The 14549-nt window shown below is 43.7% G+C and overlaps 1 protein-coding gene across 1 annotated transcript in view; it reads right to left on the bottom strand.

Annotated features, from left to right (window-relative positions):
- The window catches only part of LOC311127757 (neuroplastin-like), a 33850-nt gene that overhangs the window by 13594 nt on the left and 5707 nt on the right, over positions 1-14549 (bottom strand). Inside the window, exons 2-5 of the mRNA XM_084159630.1 lie at positions 11316-11663; positions 7610-7784; positions 5376-5470; positions 1690-1823 (exon numbers count right to left, since the gene is read on the bottom strand). Coding sequence (XP_084015756.1) covers positions 1690-1823; positions 5376-5470; positions 7610-7784; positions 11316-11663 — 752 coding nt within the window. The remainder of the gene's footprint in view (positions 1-1689; positions 1824-5375; positions 5471-7609; positions 7785-11315; positions 11664-14549) is intronic.

Genomic DNA, 14549 nt, shown 5'->3' with positions numbered 1-14549 from the left:
CAGAAATACTCCTCAGTTTCATCAGCTGTCCGGTTGGCTGGTCTCAGACGATCCCGCAGGTGAAGAAGCCAGATGTGGAGGTCCTGGGCTGGCGTGGTTACAAGTGGTCTGCGGTTGTGAGGCCGATTGGACGTACTGCCAAATTCTCTTAAACGACGTTAGAGGCGGCTTATGGTAGAGAAATGAACATTAAATTATCTGGCAACAGCTCTGGTGGACATTCCTGCAGTCAGCATGCCAATTGCACGCTCCTTCAAAACTTGAGACATCTGTGGCATTATGTTGTGTGACAACTGCACATTCTAGAGTGGCCTTTTATTGTCCCCAGCACAAGGTGCACCTGTGTAATGATCATGCTGTTTAATCAGCTTCTTGATATGCCACACCTGTCAGGTGGATGGATTATCTTGGCAAAGGGGAAATGCTCACTAACAGGGACGTAAACAAATATGTGCACAACATTTGAGAAAAGTACACTTTTTGTGCGTATATGGACATTTTCTGGGGTCTTATTTCAGCTCATGAAACATGGGACCAACAATTTACATGTTGCGTTTATATTTTTGTTCAGTATACATCAAACCACATCCACTGCACGCAAAACTATGTGGAGATATGGGATCAGAGCATGACAATGTTCTATTTCACACCAAGGCTTGGTGGTTATCGAGGGGGAGTGTTGGAAAGATTTTTTCACATTGAGAGAGGAAATGTCCGTGGGAAACGAACCCACATCCCTGCCGGCCAAACACTCCCCTACCTTGGACGACGCTGGACCAATTGTGCGCCGCTCATGGGTCTCCCGATCGCGGCCGGCTGCGACAGAGCCTGGACTCGAACCAGGATATCTAGTGGCACAGCTAGCACTGCGATGCAGTGCCTTAGACCACTGCGCCATCTGGTTTGCGCTTAGTGGGACAATCATTTGTTTTTCAAAAGGACAATGACCCAATACACACCTCCAGGCTGTGTAATGGCTATTTGACCAAGAAGGAGAGTGATGGAGTGCTGCATCAAATTACCTGGCCTCCACAATCACCCGACTTCAACCAAATTGAGATGGTTTGGGATGAGTCGGACCACAGAGTGAAGGAAAAGCAGCCAACAAGTGCTCAGCATATGTGGGAACTCCTTCAAGACTGTTGGAAAAGCATTCCTCATGAAGCTGGTTGAGAGAATGCCAAAGAGTGTGCAAAGCTGTCATCAAGGCAAAGGGTGGCACCTTTAAAGAATCTCAAATATAAAATAAATATTGATTTGAACACTTTTTTGGTTACTACATGATTCCATATGTGTTCTTTCATAGTTTTGATGTCTTCACTATTATTCTACAATGTAGAAAATAGTAAAAATAAAGAAAAACCCTTGCATGAGTAGGTGTGTCCAAACTTCTGACTGGTACTGTACATTATGTCAGACTAATTTGCAATTGACTGTCATAGCCCCACATTAAAAGTATGTGATGGTGAGTTGAGAAGACAATCAGAAATACTGTTAGGATGTTTTTCAATTGACTGCCATAGCCCCAAATAAAAACGTAAACATTGGCTGTTAATTACATAATTACAATTATTTTCACATGGTTGGGGTCACGAGAATTTTCAGATATCAAAATGGGGTCGTGGGCAAAAAAATTGGGAACCCCTGATCTAGCATGAGTTATATAGAGCCGAGGAAGAGGACACGTACCATGTAGTTTGAGCCATCCAGTTTACGCCACGTCCAGATGGGAAAGGGGTAGCCAACAGACTTACAGTACAACAGAGCACTCTGCCCCTCATTCTTATTGTCACTGCGCTTGTGGCCCGTGATCTCAGGTGCCGCTAAAACAAGGGAAAAAGGGAGTGAAATGCATTTGAATAAAAATTCAAACATCTTATGCAAGACGTTCCATGTTTGTGTCAAAGGTGTTCCTCGTTGGCTTCTCTAAATAACAAGACGTCAGATGATATAGTCAAGTCTGTCGGGACCCATTTTGATTACGGTAACTAACATTAAGATGAACATGAAAGTGATGGTAAATTAAGTAAGGATTTGGGGAATTTTTCTGTGATTTAGCTGTGAGGCACTGACTTCCCTGGAGATGGACTTACACTGGAATCAGTGCTTTATCACCACAGTGATCGAGGCAGGGACACATTTAGCTGTTTTATTCAATTGCCAAGTTTCTTTAAAAGGTAGAGCTCATGGTTTGCTGTTGCTTACTTCCAGGTCTGCCTTTTGAAGGTGTAGGCCTACATATCATGCAGAGTTTCAGTTCATAGACGCCAGTAAACATATGACTGAGACTTTCTCAAAGGTGAGATTCTCCAACCCAGCGACACCCTGGGTTTTCAGACAGAATCCTCAGTTTAACTCGGCTCTGGAGCCGAGAGACAACTGTCACAGCCTTTAGCTAATCCTTGAAATTACGGTAATTCCTTCCATGCAATTAAGCAGGATCAGGGGAGAGGCTGGCCTGGTGCTGCAGCGTTTTCTGCAGCGCGCGGCGGCCGTTGTCGTGGAGTATGATTGAGCAGCAGTGGCTTGAGCTCAAAGTGACATCATCCTTCCTACTGTAATTATGGTGCACACGTGCTCTCTGGCTAGTGGGGGAGGGGCCACGTTTATCTCCGTCTTCGTTATCCCCAGCTCAATTCCACTGTGACTGACTGACAGCATGGAGACTGACTGCCCTCTGAGTGGCGCCAAAACAGGCAGAAATCTTCCATTTCACACCCCCAGCAGCTTGTGTGATTACTGATCTACAGTGCTGCTGGGTGGATGTGTCTGTCTGTGTGTCAGAAAGATATTGAGAATGAGACACCTTCTGGTAGTCTCTCTGGAAGAGGTGATTAGACAGTCAGATTTCTATTTACTGTATTTGATACCGCCCATCTCTCCACTGAATTTAAAGAGCATTTGAGCTCAAACGTGATGATCATGTGGAATTAGTAAGGGATAATCAATGAGGGGCTATGCGTTCTAGAAAAGACGCGGAACTAACCTTCCACTTAGTTGCATTATTTTCCAGAGAATGCATAACCCCGAGATGATTATCCCTTTTATACCATGGCTATAATTTAACACATTTACCGCTAGAAATGTGTTAATTTGCGGGTAGAAATGTGTTCAACATCCACTGAAAGAGCTAGCAAGTTTACTAGATAGCGACAGTAGTTGCCTTGGTAACCAAACAAACAGACTTGCTAGTTTAGTTAACCAAACCATCAGTCCCAGCTTGCTATTATGAAAATCAAATTAAACAATGCCAATAATGTTTTCAATTAGACTTTTGCTTTCAAAAGCAGCTCAAACATAGAACATGTAAGAACTATAGCCATTGAATTCTACCGTGCAAATATACTGTGCGTTATATGGAAATAATGCACGCTCTAGAATGCCCTTCAAGCCAATCAGAAAAAATATTCAACAATGCCACGGTATAAAGAATTATATGACACATTATCCTGTACTGTGCGGTTGACATAAAAATAGGAATTTGAAAAAAATCTAGATCTGCAAAATGCATAATTGATTTGATTAAATCAACAGGGCGTGTAGAATTATCTCTTTAAAAAATGTGTAAATAGCACACAAAAAAATTGGATATATAAAAATACAAATATAATTGGGATGTGCAAAATATGCATGCTCAGGACAGCAGCTTACTGTATCATCGTGGACAATAAAGTCCTGCCATTACAAATGGCTGGGAGCGGATTCTGAGCCTTAATCCCACACCACCATCACACAAGCCTCCATCTGTTGCCTCGCTCTGAGCTGAGAGCTGGAGAGATGGGAGCGCCAAGGACACTGCAGCCGGAGGGAGCTGGGGGGAGCTCAGAGCTCAGCTGCCAGGAGCATAGAGCACACAGGCTGGCCTGCATGGGCCCCTCTACCATGCTTAATGTATGGGACCTGGTGGTACGACCGAGTATGGGTTTAATGGTATGGGACTCAGTTCCCTTGTATAAGGCAGGGCAAGACTAATTGGATGCAATTGGTCACAACTATCATGGATTTCTGTTTAGAATGATCATTCTCTGTAGCTTTTATTGAGGCTATTCCTCAATCGGTCCCTAACTGTAACTATTAACAGGAAAGCCTGCAGAAGTATCTAAATCTATCTCAAAAACAATTGTCGTGTCCATGCTTCCTCCAAACCATCCCAAATGCAACTAACAGCATCTGTCAACACTTCAGTTAATACTTCCAGACAGTAAACAATAATGTTCAAAGGCAGTGCTGCCATGGTGTTTGTATGTCCAGCAAACGGTGTGTTGTGCATGCTCTAACAGCCAGGGGCAGCAAGCCTCCCTGCCTGCCTGCCTCCCTTCAAACGGCCCTAGGGTCAGGACGCTGAGGTTTGATTGGAGATGAGGCCTGTCATCTCTCTGGCTGGAGGAAGCAGCAGAGCTGCAGAGCATACACGGTCATCACCCGCGTTACGCAACCAACCAACCACGCAGGCTGCTAGCGCTTAATACTGCGACGGCAGGCATAACAGTCAATGGCAAGCTCAGTATACACCACCATAGCAATGTCACAGCAAATTGGCTTAAGCACTGTATGTGTAAGCAAGCTTCTCTAGAACAGGGTTTTGCAAGTCCTTTCTCACCCAGAGGAAAATCCCTTATTCCACTTGAAGGGTGAGCTGTCAGCTTCTATCTCGCTAGGGTGTCAGTTTTTCTATAAGCGTCTTTCACGTCAATGAATGATCCTAACAGTTATGAATATGTGCTTTCAAATGTGAAACGATGTTATCCAACATATACGGTACAGAATAAGCCACTAATTCAAATGAATGACATTATTTGACACATTATCACTAATTATCATCATGGTTATCCTTAAAAATAGAACAAATACGACACAAATACGATACCCTTGGTCCTGTGTCAATTATATGTGGTAACTGGTGCAAAATGACTGATAATCTTAATAATAATCTGTCTAATAAAAATAAATAAAGTAAGTCACTGTTAGACCAGTGTGTACAGAGGAGACAGTAGCCTTAAGGAAGGCGTGTCTGTGTGAATCGTGTGTACAGAGAGAGCAGAGAAGACAGGACTTTGTCCCGCCCTTCAGCTGGCCTGTCCTGCCCTGTCCTCTCAGTGAGTGGCAGCAGCCTCCAGAGGCCAGCCTGTCAACACCACAACACATCACCGGACCAACATCTCAACGTCTGTCACTGGAAGGGGATCTGTTCACAGGAAGTAGCTCTAGATTGTGTTATCCATCAAATCCCTCATAGGATAACTTTATCTCCCTCTTAGGTATGGCAGAGGGTCAAATGACAGTATGGATTAAAGTGGAGGCCAATTATAAAAATCAACAGTGTATCTGTCATTTGTTTATACCGTGAGTGAGATCTGGTGGTCGGGGAGTCTTACCTTTTACCTCAATAGTGGCGTTGGCGTTGGGAGCCATTTCAAACGTGTAAACACACATGTACTCCCCTGCCTCATCTGACTTTGGTTTCTTGATTCTGCAACAAACCACAAAATATCAGTTACTCCATAACTTGAGCTCAGTCAAAAATAACATACAGTACCAGTCAAAAGTTTGGACACACCTACTCATTCAATGGTTTTTCTTTATTTTTTACTATTTTCTACATTGTAGAATAATAGTGAAGACATCAAAACTATGAAATAACACGTATGGAATCATGTAGTAACCAAACAAGTGTTAAACAAATCAAAATATTAAATATTTTATATTTGAGATTCTTCAAATAGCCACCCTTTGCCTTGATGACAGCTTTTCACACTCTTGGCATTCTGTCAACCAACTTCACCTGGAATGCTTTTCCAACAGTCTTGAAGGAGTTCCCACATATGCTGAGCACTTGTTGGCTACTTTTCCTTCACTCTGCTGTCCGACTCATCCCAAACCATCTCAATTGGGATGAGGTCGGGGGATTGTGGAGGCCAGGTCATCTGATGCAGCACTCCATCACTCTCCTTGGTGGTAAAATTGCCCTTACACAGCCTGGAGGTGTGTTGGGTCATTGTCCTGTTAAAAAAACAAATGATAGTCCCACTAAGCCCAAACCAGATGGGATGGCGTATCGCTGCAGAATGCTGTGGCAGCCATGCTGGTTAAGTGTGCCTTGAATTAAAAATAAATCACAGACAGTGTCACCAGCAAAGCACCCCCACACCATAACACCTCCTCCTCAATGCTTTACGGTGGGAACTATACATGTGGAGATCATCCGTTCACCCACACCACGTCTCACAAAGACACAGCGGTTGGAACTAAAAATCTCAAATTTGGATTTCCACCGGTCTAATGTCCATTGCTCGTGTTTCTTGGCCCAAGCAGGTCTCTTCTTCTTATTGGTGTCCTTCAGTAGTGCTTTCTTTGCAGGAATTCGACCATGAAGGCCTGATTCACACAGTCCCCTCTGAACAGTTGATGTTGAGATGTGTCTGTGACTTGAACTCTGTGAAGCATTTATTTGGGCTGCAATTTCTGAGGCTGGTAACTCTAATGAACTCATCCTCTGCAGCAGAGGTAACTCTGGGTCTTCCATTCCTGTGGCGGTCCTCATGAGAGCCAGTTTCATCATAGCGCTTGATGGTTTTTGCGACTGCACTTGAAGAAACTTCAAGTGCAGTCGCAAAACTGGCTTGGTCTTTTACAAAATAGGGCTATCTTCTGTATACCCACCCTACCTTGTCACAACACAACTGATTGGCTCAAACGCATTAAGAAGGAAAGAAATTCCACAAATTAACTTTTAACAAGGCACGCCTGTTAATTGAAATGCATTTCAGGTGATTACCTCATGAAACTGCTTGAGAGAATGCCAAGAGTGTGCAAAGCTGTCATCAAGGCAAAGGGTGGCTATTTGAAGAATCTCAAATAAAAAATATATTACTAACTAACTGTAAGTCGCTCTGGATAAGAGCGTCTGCAAAATGACTAAAATGTAAATGTAATATATTTTGATTTGTTTAACACTTTTTTGGTTACTACATGATTCCATATGTGTTATTTCATAGTTTTGATGTCTTCACTATTATTCTACAATGTAAAAAATAGTAAAAATAAAGAAAAACCCTTAATGAGTAGGTGTGTCCAAACTTTTGACTGGTAGTGTATATGCAAAGACAATACTCATTTTCTCTAATTCTGTTGTCTATCATTGTACATCACCCAATGATGCATGTTGTGTGGAAGTCCTTAGAGTACATTGTTAGCACTGTGCTGTGTTTTAGGCAGCCAGGAGAGAGGAGAGGTTAGGACGGGGCTGTCTGTTCTGGGGTTAGCCATTAGTTGAGTACTGAGATGTAATGTGACAGGAAGGGAGCTGCCCAGTGGTCTCATCATGTAGCGGGAGATGTCTATGGGGGTGTTGTGCAGTACAGGGGCTGGCTGCTCTGCTCTAAGCTCAGGGGCTGCTCTGATGGCTATGCCCTGCAAGGGATAGAGCTGCCCAACAACTGTTTGTGTCTGGATGTCTTCTCTGTGTCAATGTTTTCACTAAAGGACTTGGCAACATGGCTGTTATTTCCATCTCAGGGTGATTGGTGTTAGTGTTGATAGTCTGTGTGACAATTAGAAAGGCTTTGTTGAATGCTCTAGCAAGAGAACTACAGAATACATAAGGACTAACATGTACTCTGTGTTCTTCTGCTCATTCCGTGTGTCTGCGATCTCCACTCCATTCTTCATCCAGAAGCTCTCTTGTTGGCCTTCGTGGGCGTTGGTCAGGTTACACTGCAGGGTGACAGGGGGCCCTTTGGTCTCCGAGGGCAGGATGATCTGATCTGACGCATTGATCTTGGGCTCTGAAACACACAGAGACAGCAACCCCTTATCATTGAACCGGCTTCAACACTATACCAGAACATGTAACTATACTAACTATTCCCCACACACAGACCTGCGTGGGAGTTGAGGCAGGAACATAAGACAACAAAAACACACATACATAAAGATAAACACAACATGGAGCGGCAGGAAAATACATGCAACACTAAACCCTGTATCTGTCTTTGGTTCTGTTGTTACCATACAATAGAGGGACTCACAAAATGAAGTCTGTAAAAGTAAAATGATGATTAGTCTTCCTACAGACCTATAGTACCTCTGTAGTTCCCTCTCCCATTTTGAGATGATAGATAATCATATTGACACTACATTTACATTTTAGCAGACGCTTATCCAGAGCGACTTACAGGAGCAATTTGGGCACATCGACAGATTTTTCACCTAGTCGGCTCAGGGATTTGAACCAGTGACCTTTCGGTTACTAACCCAACTCTCTTAATCGCTAGGCTACCTGCCGCCCTACATACTCCTCTGTACATGCTGGTCTAACAGTGACTTACTTGACTTCCAAATAACTGCTGTCCTGTCATTCAAACCAAAACCAGGAAGTGAATAACGTATAATCTTCAGCAAACCTATGGGGTGGTAGTAGAATCAATAGCTAAACAGAAGAGGACAAAGTATATAACCGAGGCAAACAAAAATGAGATGAACAACAGCTTGACTACTGCTGCACTACACTATAACAATCACTAGCTCTTTACTAGTGTAATCATTTAGTGTATTTGTTAACAGAGCAACACAAGGGTCCATTTCTCAAGGACATAGAGGGAGGCTCAGGCAGGATGTTTCATCAGAGAGTGCAAGCAGGCAGGCAGGCAGCCTTGGGTAGTGAGGAAGCTCCCCCCACTCCCTCCCTCCCCCAGGGCGGGCCAGCCATGGCAACCATGCAACCCCACTCTAGAGGATGGAGGAGTATAATAATCTTACTATTGGCTGCTGCTACAAACTTCCTAGTAGAGAAGGGGGAGGGGAGGGGGAAGGAGGAGGGTCTCTGGGCCCTGGCTAGTGACTTCTATTAGCATTCATGGCACCTACTCCTGCAGTTCTGTATACCCAATAGCTAGAGGGAAATCTCTCTCTCTCTCTCACTCTATTGCTTTCTCTCTCTCCCCCTCCCTCTAGCTCTCTCTCTCTTTCTCTCCCTCTATTGCTCTCACTCCCCCTCCCGCCCTCTCTCTCTCTCTCTCTCTCTCTCTCTCTCTCTCTCTCTCTCTCTCTCTCTATGGCTCTCTCTGTCTCCCCTCCTCTCTCTCTGTTTCAGAACCCCTATACAGACCACTCAGCCCACATAGTGTGGCATCCTGGGAATATACACAGACTACACAGAAATAGTTCATTCAAGAAATGTGCATTAGGCATTAAAGGCACAGTGTTTTCCATAGGAGGTTTCCTCAGCTCAAAAGAAGGTCATTTGTAGGACACCTGCTCAAAAATAGAATGAATCAGTTATGTCATGCACAGCACACAGGCACTGACCCACGTGGCCACTTCTGTGTCTAGGATTGTAAAAGCATCATTACATTGACACTGTTACCCACTCATAACAGTGTAATACATTATATTCCATTATGACCTGCATCCAGTCCTAGAGGATGGTGCCATTAATGGCTATCTCTTGCTGACATAGGGAGGATGTTTGCCCACTTGATCGGTATGTTGAGCCAACCCAATCCCCCTTCCCTCACTCCCTCCCTCCCTCCCATGCATTCAACAACTCAGCTATCAGCTATAACACAATACAGGTTGGGAGAGGATCAAAACCAAATCACACTGAGGCCTGTATCGACTAGTTCATTTACTGCAATGTTGATTAAACTGTTACCTAAGCTAAGGATTTTATTACAAATGTAGTAACTATATGAGTTAATTTAAAAAACGGCCTTGACTTTGGAATGGATCTCCAGATCAATGCACAATCACAAACTAAACGGCTAAAACAAGACAAGCACATATTTGAAAACATTCATGAAGGACTGTTATATACATGTCATATACACATATTATTACATGTATATAAGAAGAACGTTGACACTCAGTAATGACAGAATATATTGGATGACAAAAGGTCTAACTCAATTATTAGAACATGTACTGATTTTTTTAGGAATGAATATCTGCTCATTTTAGGAATGAATATCTGTCTTTTAAATAAGAAAATTCCATGTTCGCTTGATGATGGAAACATTTCTACAACCAGTAAACTGAGATATCTACTGTAGACCTACTGTACACATCTCAAGCCAGCTGGTGGAGTGAAGTGTAATGGGTGTGAGATTAGGCAGTGTGTACATGCAGCCCTTGCAGTCAGATAGTAGTCAAACAGCATGGTAAACACTGTGTATGACAGACAGATCAGTAGTTAATGCTCAGGAGATGAAGGAGCTGACTCCGGTAGTAAGCCTCTGAGAGTATCTGGCTGCATGGCTGTGACTAACAACATTCCACATCTCTCTGCTCCAATGGGCTGGGCACTCACTGGAGCGTGCACTCATTAAAAGGGTCCAGTTGACATTCAGTATGTTTGTATGCAATACAGCAGAGAGGGGAGAGGATATAATGTCATTACTGATTCACGCTCAAACACTTAATAACGGCTAAGAAGGCACAAGGTAGCAATGAAACCAGCTCTCTCAAATCTAGAAAGGAAAAAATTAATTTAAGAACCTCACTGGGTTCTGTCCTTTATTGGATTAGGGGTAGTCAAAACAAGGGCACGCTTTACACTTGGACAGCTCCCTCCTTGTGTCTTCTTAAGTCCCATCTACCCCTTCCCCACTACCAGATGCTAAAATAAGCGGCACAACTTCAAAGCGCTGCGATGCCTAGGCTACATGGTGCAGACAGGGCAGAATTACACTGGGCTTTGAAGTAAATACAACAACCCACACAACACAAGAGATGAGACAACATTTCAACTGAAAAACACAAATCACAAAATAAATACAGAAATAAATGGATGAAATTAGGATGGTTTGAGAATAGGGAAAGAAACGGGACAACTGTCGAAGGTCACATGAGACAGAGGAGAGGGCCAGAATGGCCAGGATGGGCTATATGTGGGGAAGGAGAGGTTGGTGTTGGAGGAAAGAGGGGTAGGTGGACAGAGACTGGGGAGGTTTCTGGGTTTGTGGTAATCTACAACAAAACAGGCAGGAAATCTACGGAATCCTCAAATTCTGCAGGGGGAGGAGGGAACACTCATAGGAGCTATCAACATAATATAATAAAAACACAAAAGGTAGTACTTATAGGATGAAATAAAATACAATGTCTTCCAATTTATTATACAGAAATAAAACAAAGACAAGTCTTTGAAATGAACAAATAACAAGGTGGTGGTTGGTGTTTTGTTTTATTTCTGTCTTTGCCAGGGACAGCTGTGGTGGAGGTGTGAACTCAGTTTTTTTACGGAGTGGGGTGGCGGGACAGGCAGGGGGTTGTTTGTTCATTCACCATCTAGGTACTACAGGACATAGACCACTCACTCTGAAGCACTGAAATGGTGGCCTGGGCGCGGATCCAGGTGATGGCGGGGTTTTGGCGCAGGTCGTTGCGCCGTGGGTCGTTGCTGGCCCGGCACTCGTAGGTCCCGGAGTCCTCCAGCGTGAGGCGTGTGATGCCCAGCACGCTCACCCCGTTGTTGCCGTAGGCCGTGTTGATGGACACGCGGCGCTTGCGGGCGCCATCCCACAGCTGCTTGAAGGAGTCGGCGCGGTTGATCTCTGCGTACCACCACTGGATCTCCGGGGTGGGGTTACCGACCACGTCGCAGTACAGCTCAAAGGTGTCCAGCGTGAGCTTAGTCTCAGACATTGGCGACTTCACAAACCCAGCTGGAGAGGAAAGGTGTGTTGGGGAGGAGGAGAGGGGGGTAGAAGAGGGGTTAGAGTGGAAGAGGGAGGGGATGGAGAGGCCAGGGGATGTAGGTAGGAGTAAATCAAAAAGGGATCAGTTGGAAACAAAAGAAGAGGATGATTAAAGGTAAATCAAGGAAAAAGCAAGCTACAAAGCATAAAGTGGCAGGAAAAAGTAGTTGAGTATAAGACAGTTAGTTTATAAAAGAGTAAGATATTTGTGTAAATGAGAAACAGGTTAATGGCCCCTGAAACCCAATGTATCACTATCCAATGTTCCTCTATCATACCTGGACCAATCATGGCCACACGACCTTCAGCTGAGGTCACAGCCAACCAATCACAGTCTCTGTCATCAAGCCACCTCTTGGATCTCACCAGGGTTTAGGATGATATTACTTCCTCAACATTCTAGATCACGGCTCTCTCAAAGCTCGTATTTCATTCCCTACAGTATTCAAATGGCAGAAAATAATTAGCTGCGCTTTCCATTATAATGGAATAATACAAATATTTAATTTAGCAGTCTAACAAATCAAGCGGAATTCAGCACAGTATATTTTCTGTGTAAACAAATAAAATGGATTTACAGTGCAAAATATGTTGACTACTCACACCATTGTGAAATGTTTAAAGATTTGAAACTACTAACGTAGAACAACATAGCAAACTGACATGCAGTAGAACTACGAGTAAATACATTTTCACATATGGACAACTTAGTCAAGACATGTTTCTTCATCTCATCAATAAGTGATATTTTCTTCCTATCTGTCAACCTTTACATTGCATGCAGAGATTACATTCCTGCCCCACAATCCACTTAAATAGATTCAATATTATATCTGACAGTCACTGAAACACACAGAACTATACCCCTGTGAGTTTCTGAACAGATATTGCATTATGGGAAGCCTTTGCTTTCTTGTATCTCTTTGATGTTAGATTGAAATGACAACTGACTACAAAGCTCTCTGTTTACGGAAGTGTTTAGTTGGTTTGCCACATTAAGGAAACTCATGTTGTGTGATGTGACAGTTATGTCAAAGGGCACTGCTTGAGCTGATGGAAAGCCATGTGACTACTTGTAACATTGGCTGAGTATAATTTCTGTCGAGCCCTATGAAGCCTTGATGAGGACCTTATGTACAGGCCATTTTGAGTGCTTTATTCTGGTCAAATGAGAACTGAAATTGGGAACTGCTCTAACAGCCAATCTGGTTCGGAACATAACTGACTCAGTCAGGAATCATAAATGTGTTGAAATGCATTGAAGCTGAAACAGCAGATGTTACATGTGCTTTGAACCCCACGCCTGATGACTAGTACTGTAGTGATTTATTCTTCTACAGCAAGACATGCATTCTGTCTGTTTTCAATCTGATACTTTCTGTGGGTATATGCTGTAGTTGGTAACTTTAGAAATGAGGTCACCCATACTGTGATTCACTGTCAACTGGAATCATCACTGTGTGTGTGTGTGTGTGTGTGTGTGTGTGTGTGTGCACACCATTCTCATGACATGAATCATACTACCGCTACACATCAATGGTCAGCGCCTACAACCATATGTCAGCATTCTAGCACAGACCCAATGCACTCATCAATCTGAAGCCAAATCACCTGGGCTGTGCCTTAGGGTTCCTGTTGCAAGGCCTCCATTGTCTGCCTGCTCTATGCCATGTGTCCTCGGATGAACCACAGAAAAGGCCGCCACACCCTAACCCTAACTCTGCCTATGCTGAAGGCAAGAGAGACAGGAAGAGATAGCAGAGCAGGCAGTCTCTCTGTGGTGCTATAGTCGTGTGTCTTATTACAACAGATTACAGGCCCTCCCAGAACAGCCCAACTTGCTCAACAGTAATGTACTGTATCCTCAGCACATGAGCAGATAAGCTGCCTAGTGGGGGGAGGTTACTAGGCGCCTACGCATAGCTGTCAGTATTGCGTTAAAATGAGCTGTGCCTAACATTTCATTATTACAATATAACCTAGATACTTAGCGTTTTGGTTGGGCAAATAATGTATTGTTCTGTATCAGTTTGTAACCAAGAGACAGAGTTTATACTGTAGGCTATAATTTTCAATTTGAGGTCAAACACTTCTAGCTATGCAGCCACTGTGTTTCCACAGCTAGAGCCAGTGTGTTCTCTACACAACTGAAGCCAAACACTCTTTGGTCTGGTCCACCCACAGCAAGATATTCCAGAGACTGAACAATAAATGCACGGAAATCATACCGTCCCATACCCTGGCAGCAACAGTTAGAAGGCAGCTGTAAATAATAAGGCAATAGGAAAAGGGTAAATGATTTGGGTGTGGACATGATCCAGCCTACCCTGGCCTGATTTACACAGACCAGAGCCTACACAGACCTTGTGCCATCTTGCCTGAAGCCCAGATACATGCAGAGTAATTAGTGTTTGTGTCTTTCTCCTGAAACATCTGGGCCCATCTAGCTTCAGCCTCCACCCCCCATGATCATCCCCCATCACAGAGGGTAAAGCCCAGCCTGGACGCCCACTGACTCTGCTCAGGCTGCCTCTGAACTAAAGCATCCGCTGAGATCAAAGAACTGGACCAGCCTCACATCCTCCACTCTTTTGAAGGGCAACAGAAAGTGATCGGGACCAGGAGGTTTTCATGGAAGAAAGTAGCCTGTAATGACGTTAAACGGATACTATCACAATTACATAGGTGATGTGAATGAAATGATACAATATGAGGAAGGATTCATATACAGCACAGACTGAATCACAACGATCCATTAATCTCTGTTTATTCTGTAAGGCACTTCATTATAATGTCATATAGCATCATGTAGAGGTTACTGTGGTGAATAGATCCTATCTGAGTCTGTGTGGT

This window comes from Coregonus lavaretus (assembly GCF_964263955.1).
Source record: "Coregonus lavaretus genome assembly, chromosome: 4".
In the NCBI taxonomy this organism is placed as follows: domain Eukaryota; kingdom Metazoa; phylum Chordata; class Actinopteri; order Salmoniformes; family Salmonidae; genus Coregonus; species Coregonus lavaretus.
The sequence above is the reverse complement of the archived record's forward strand: the minus strand, read 5'-3'. Positions and strand labels throughout refer to the sequence as shown.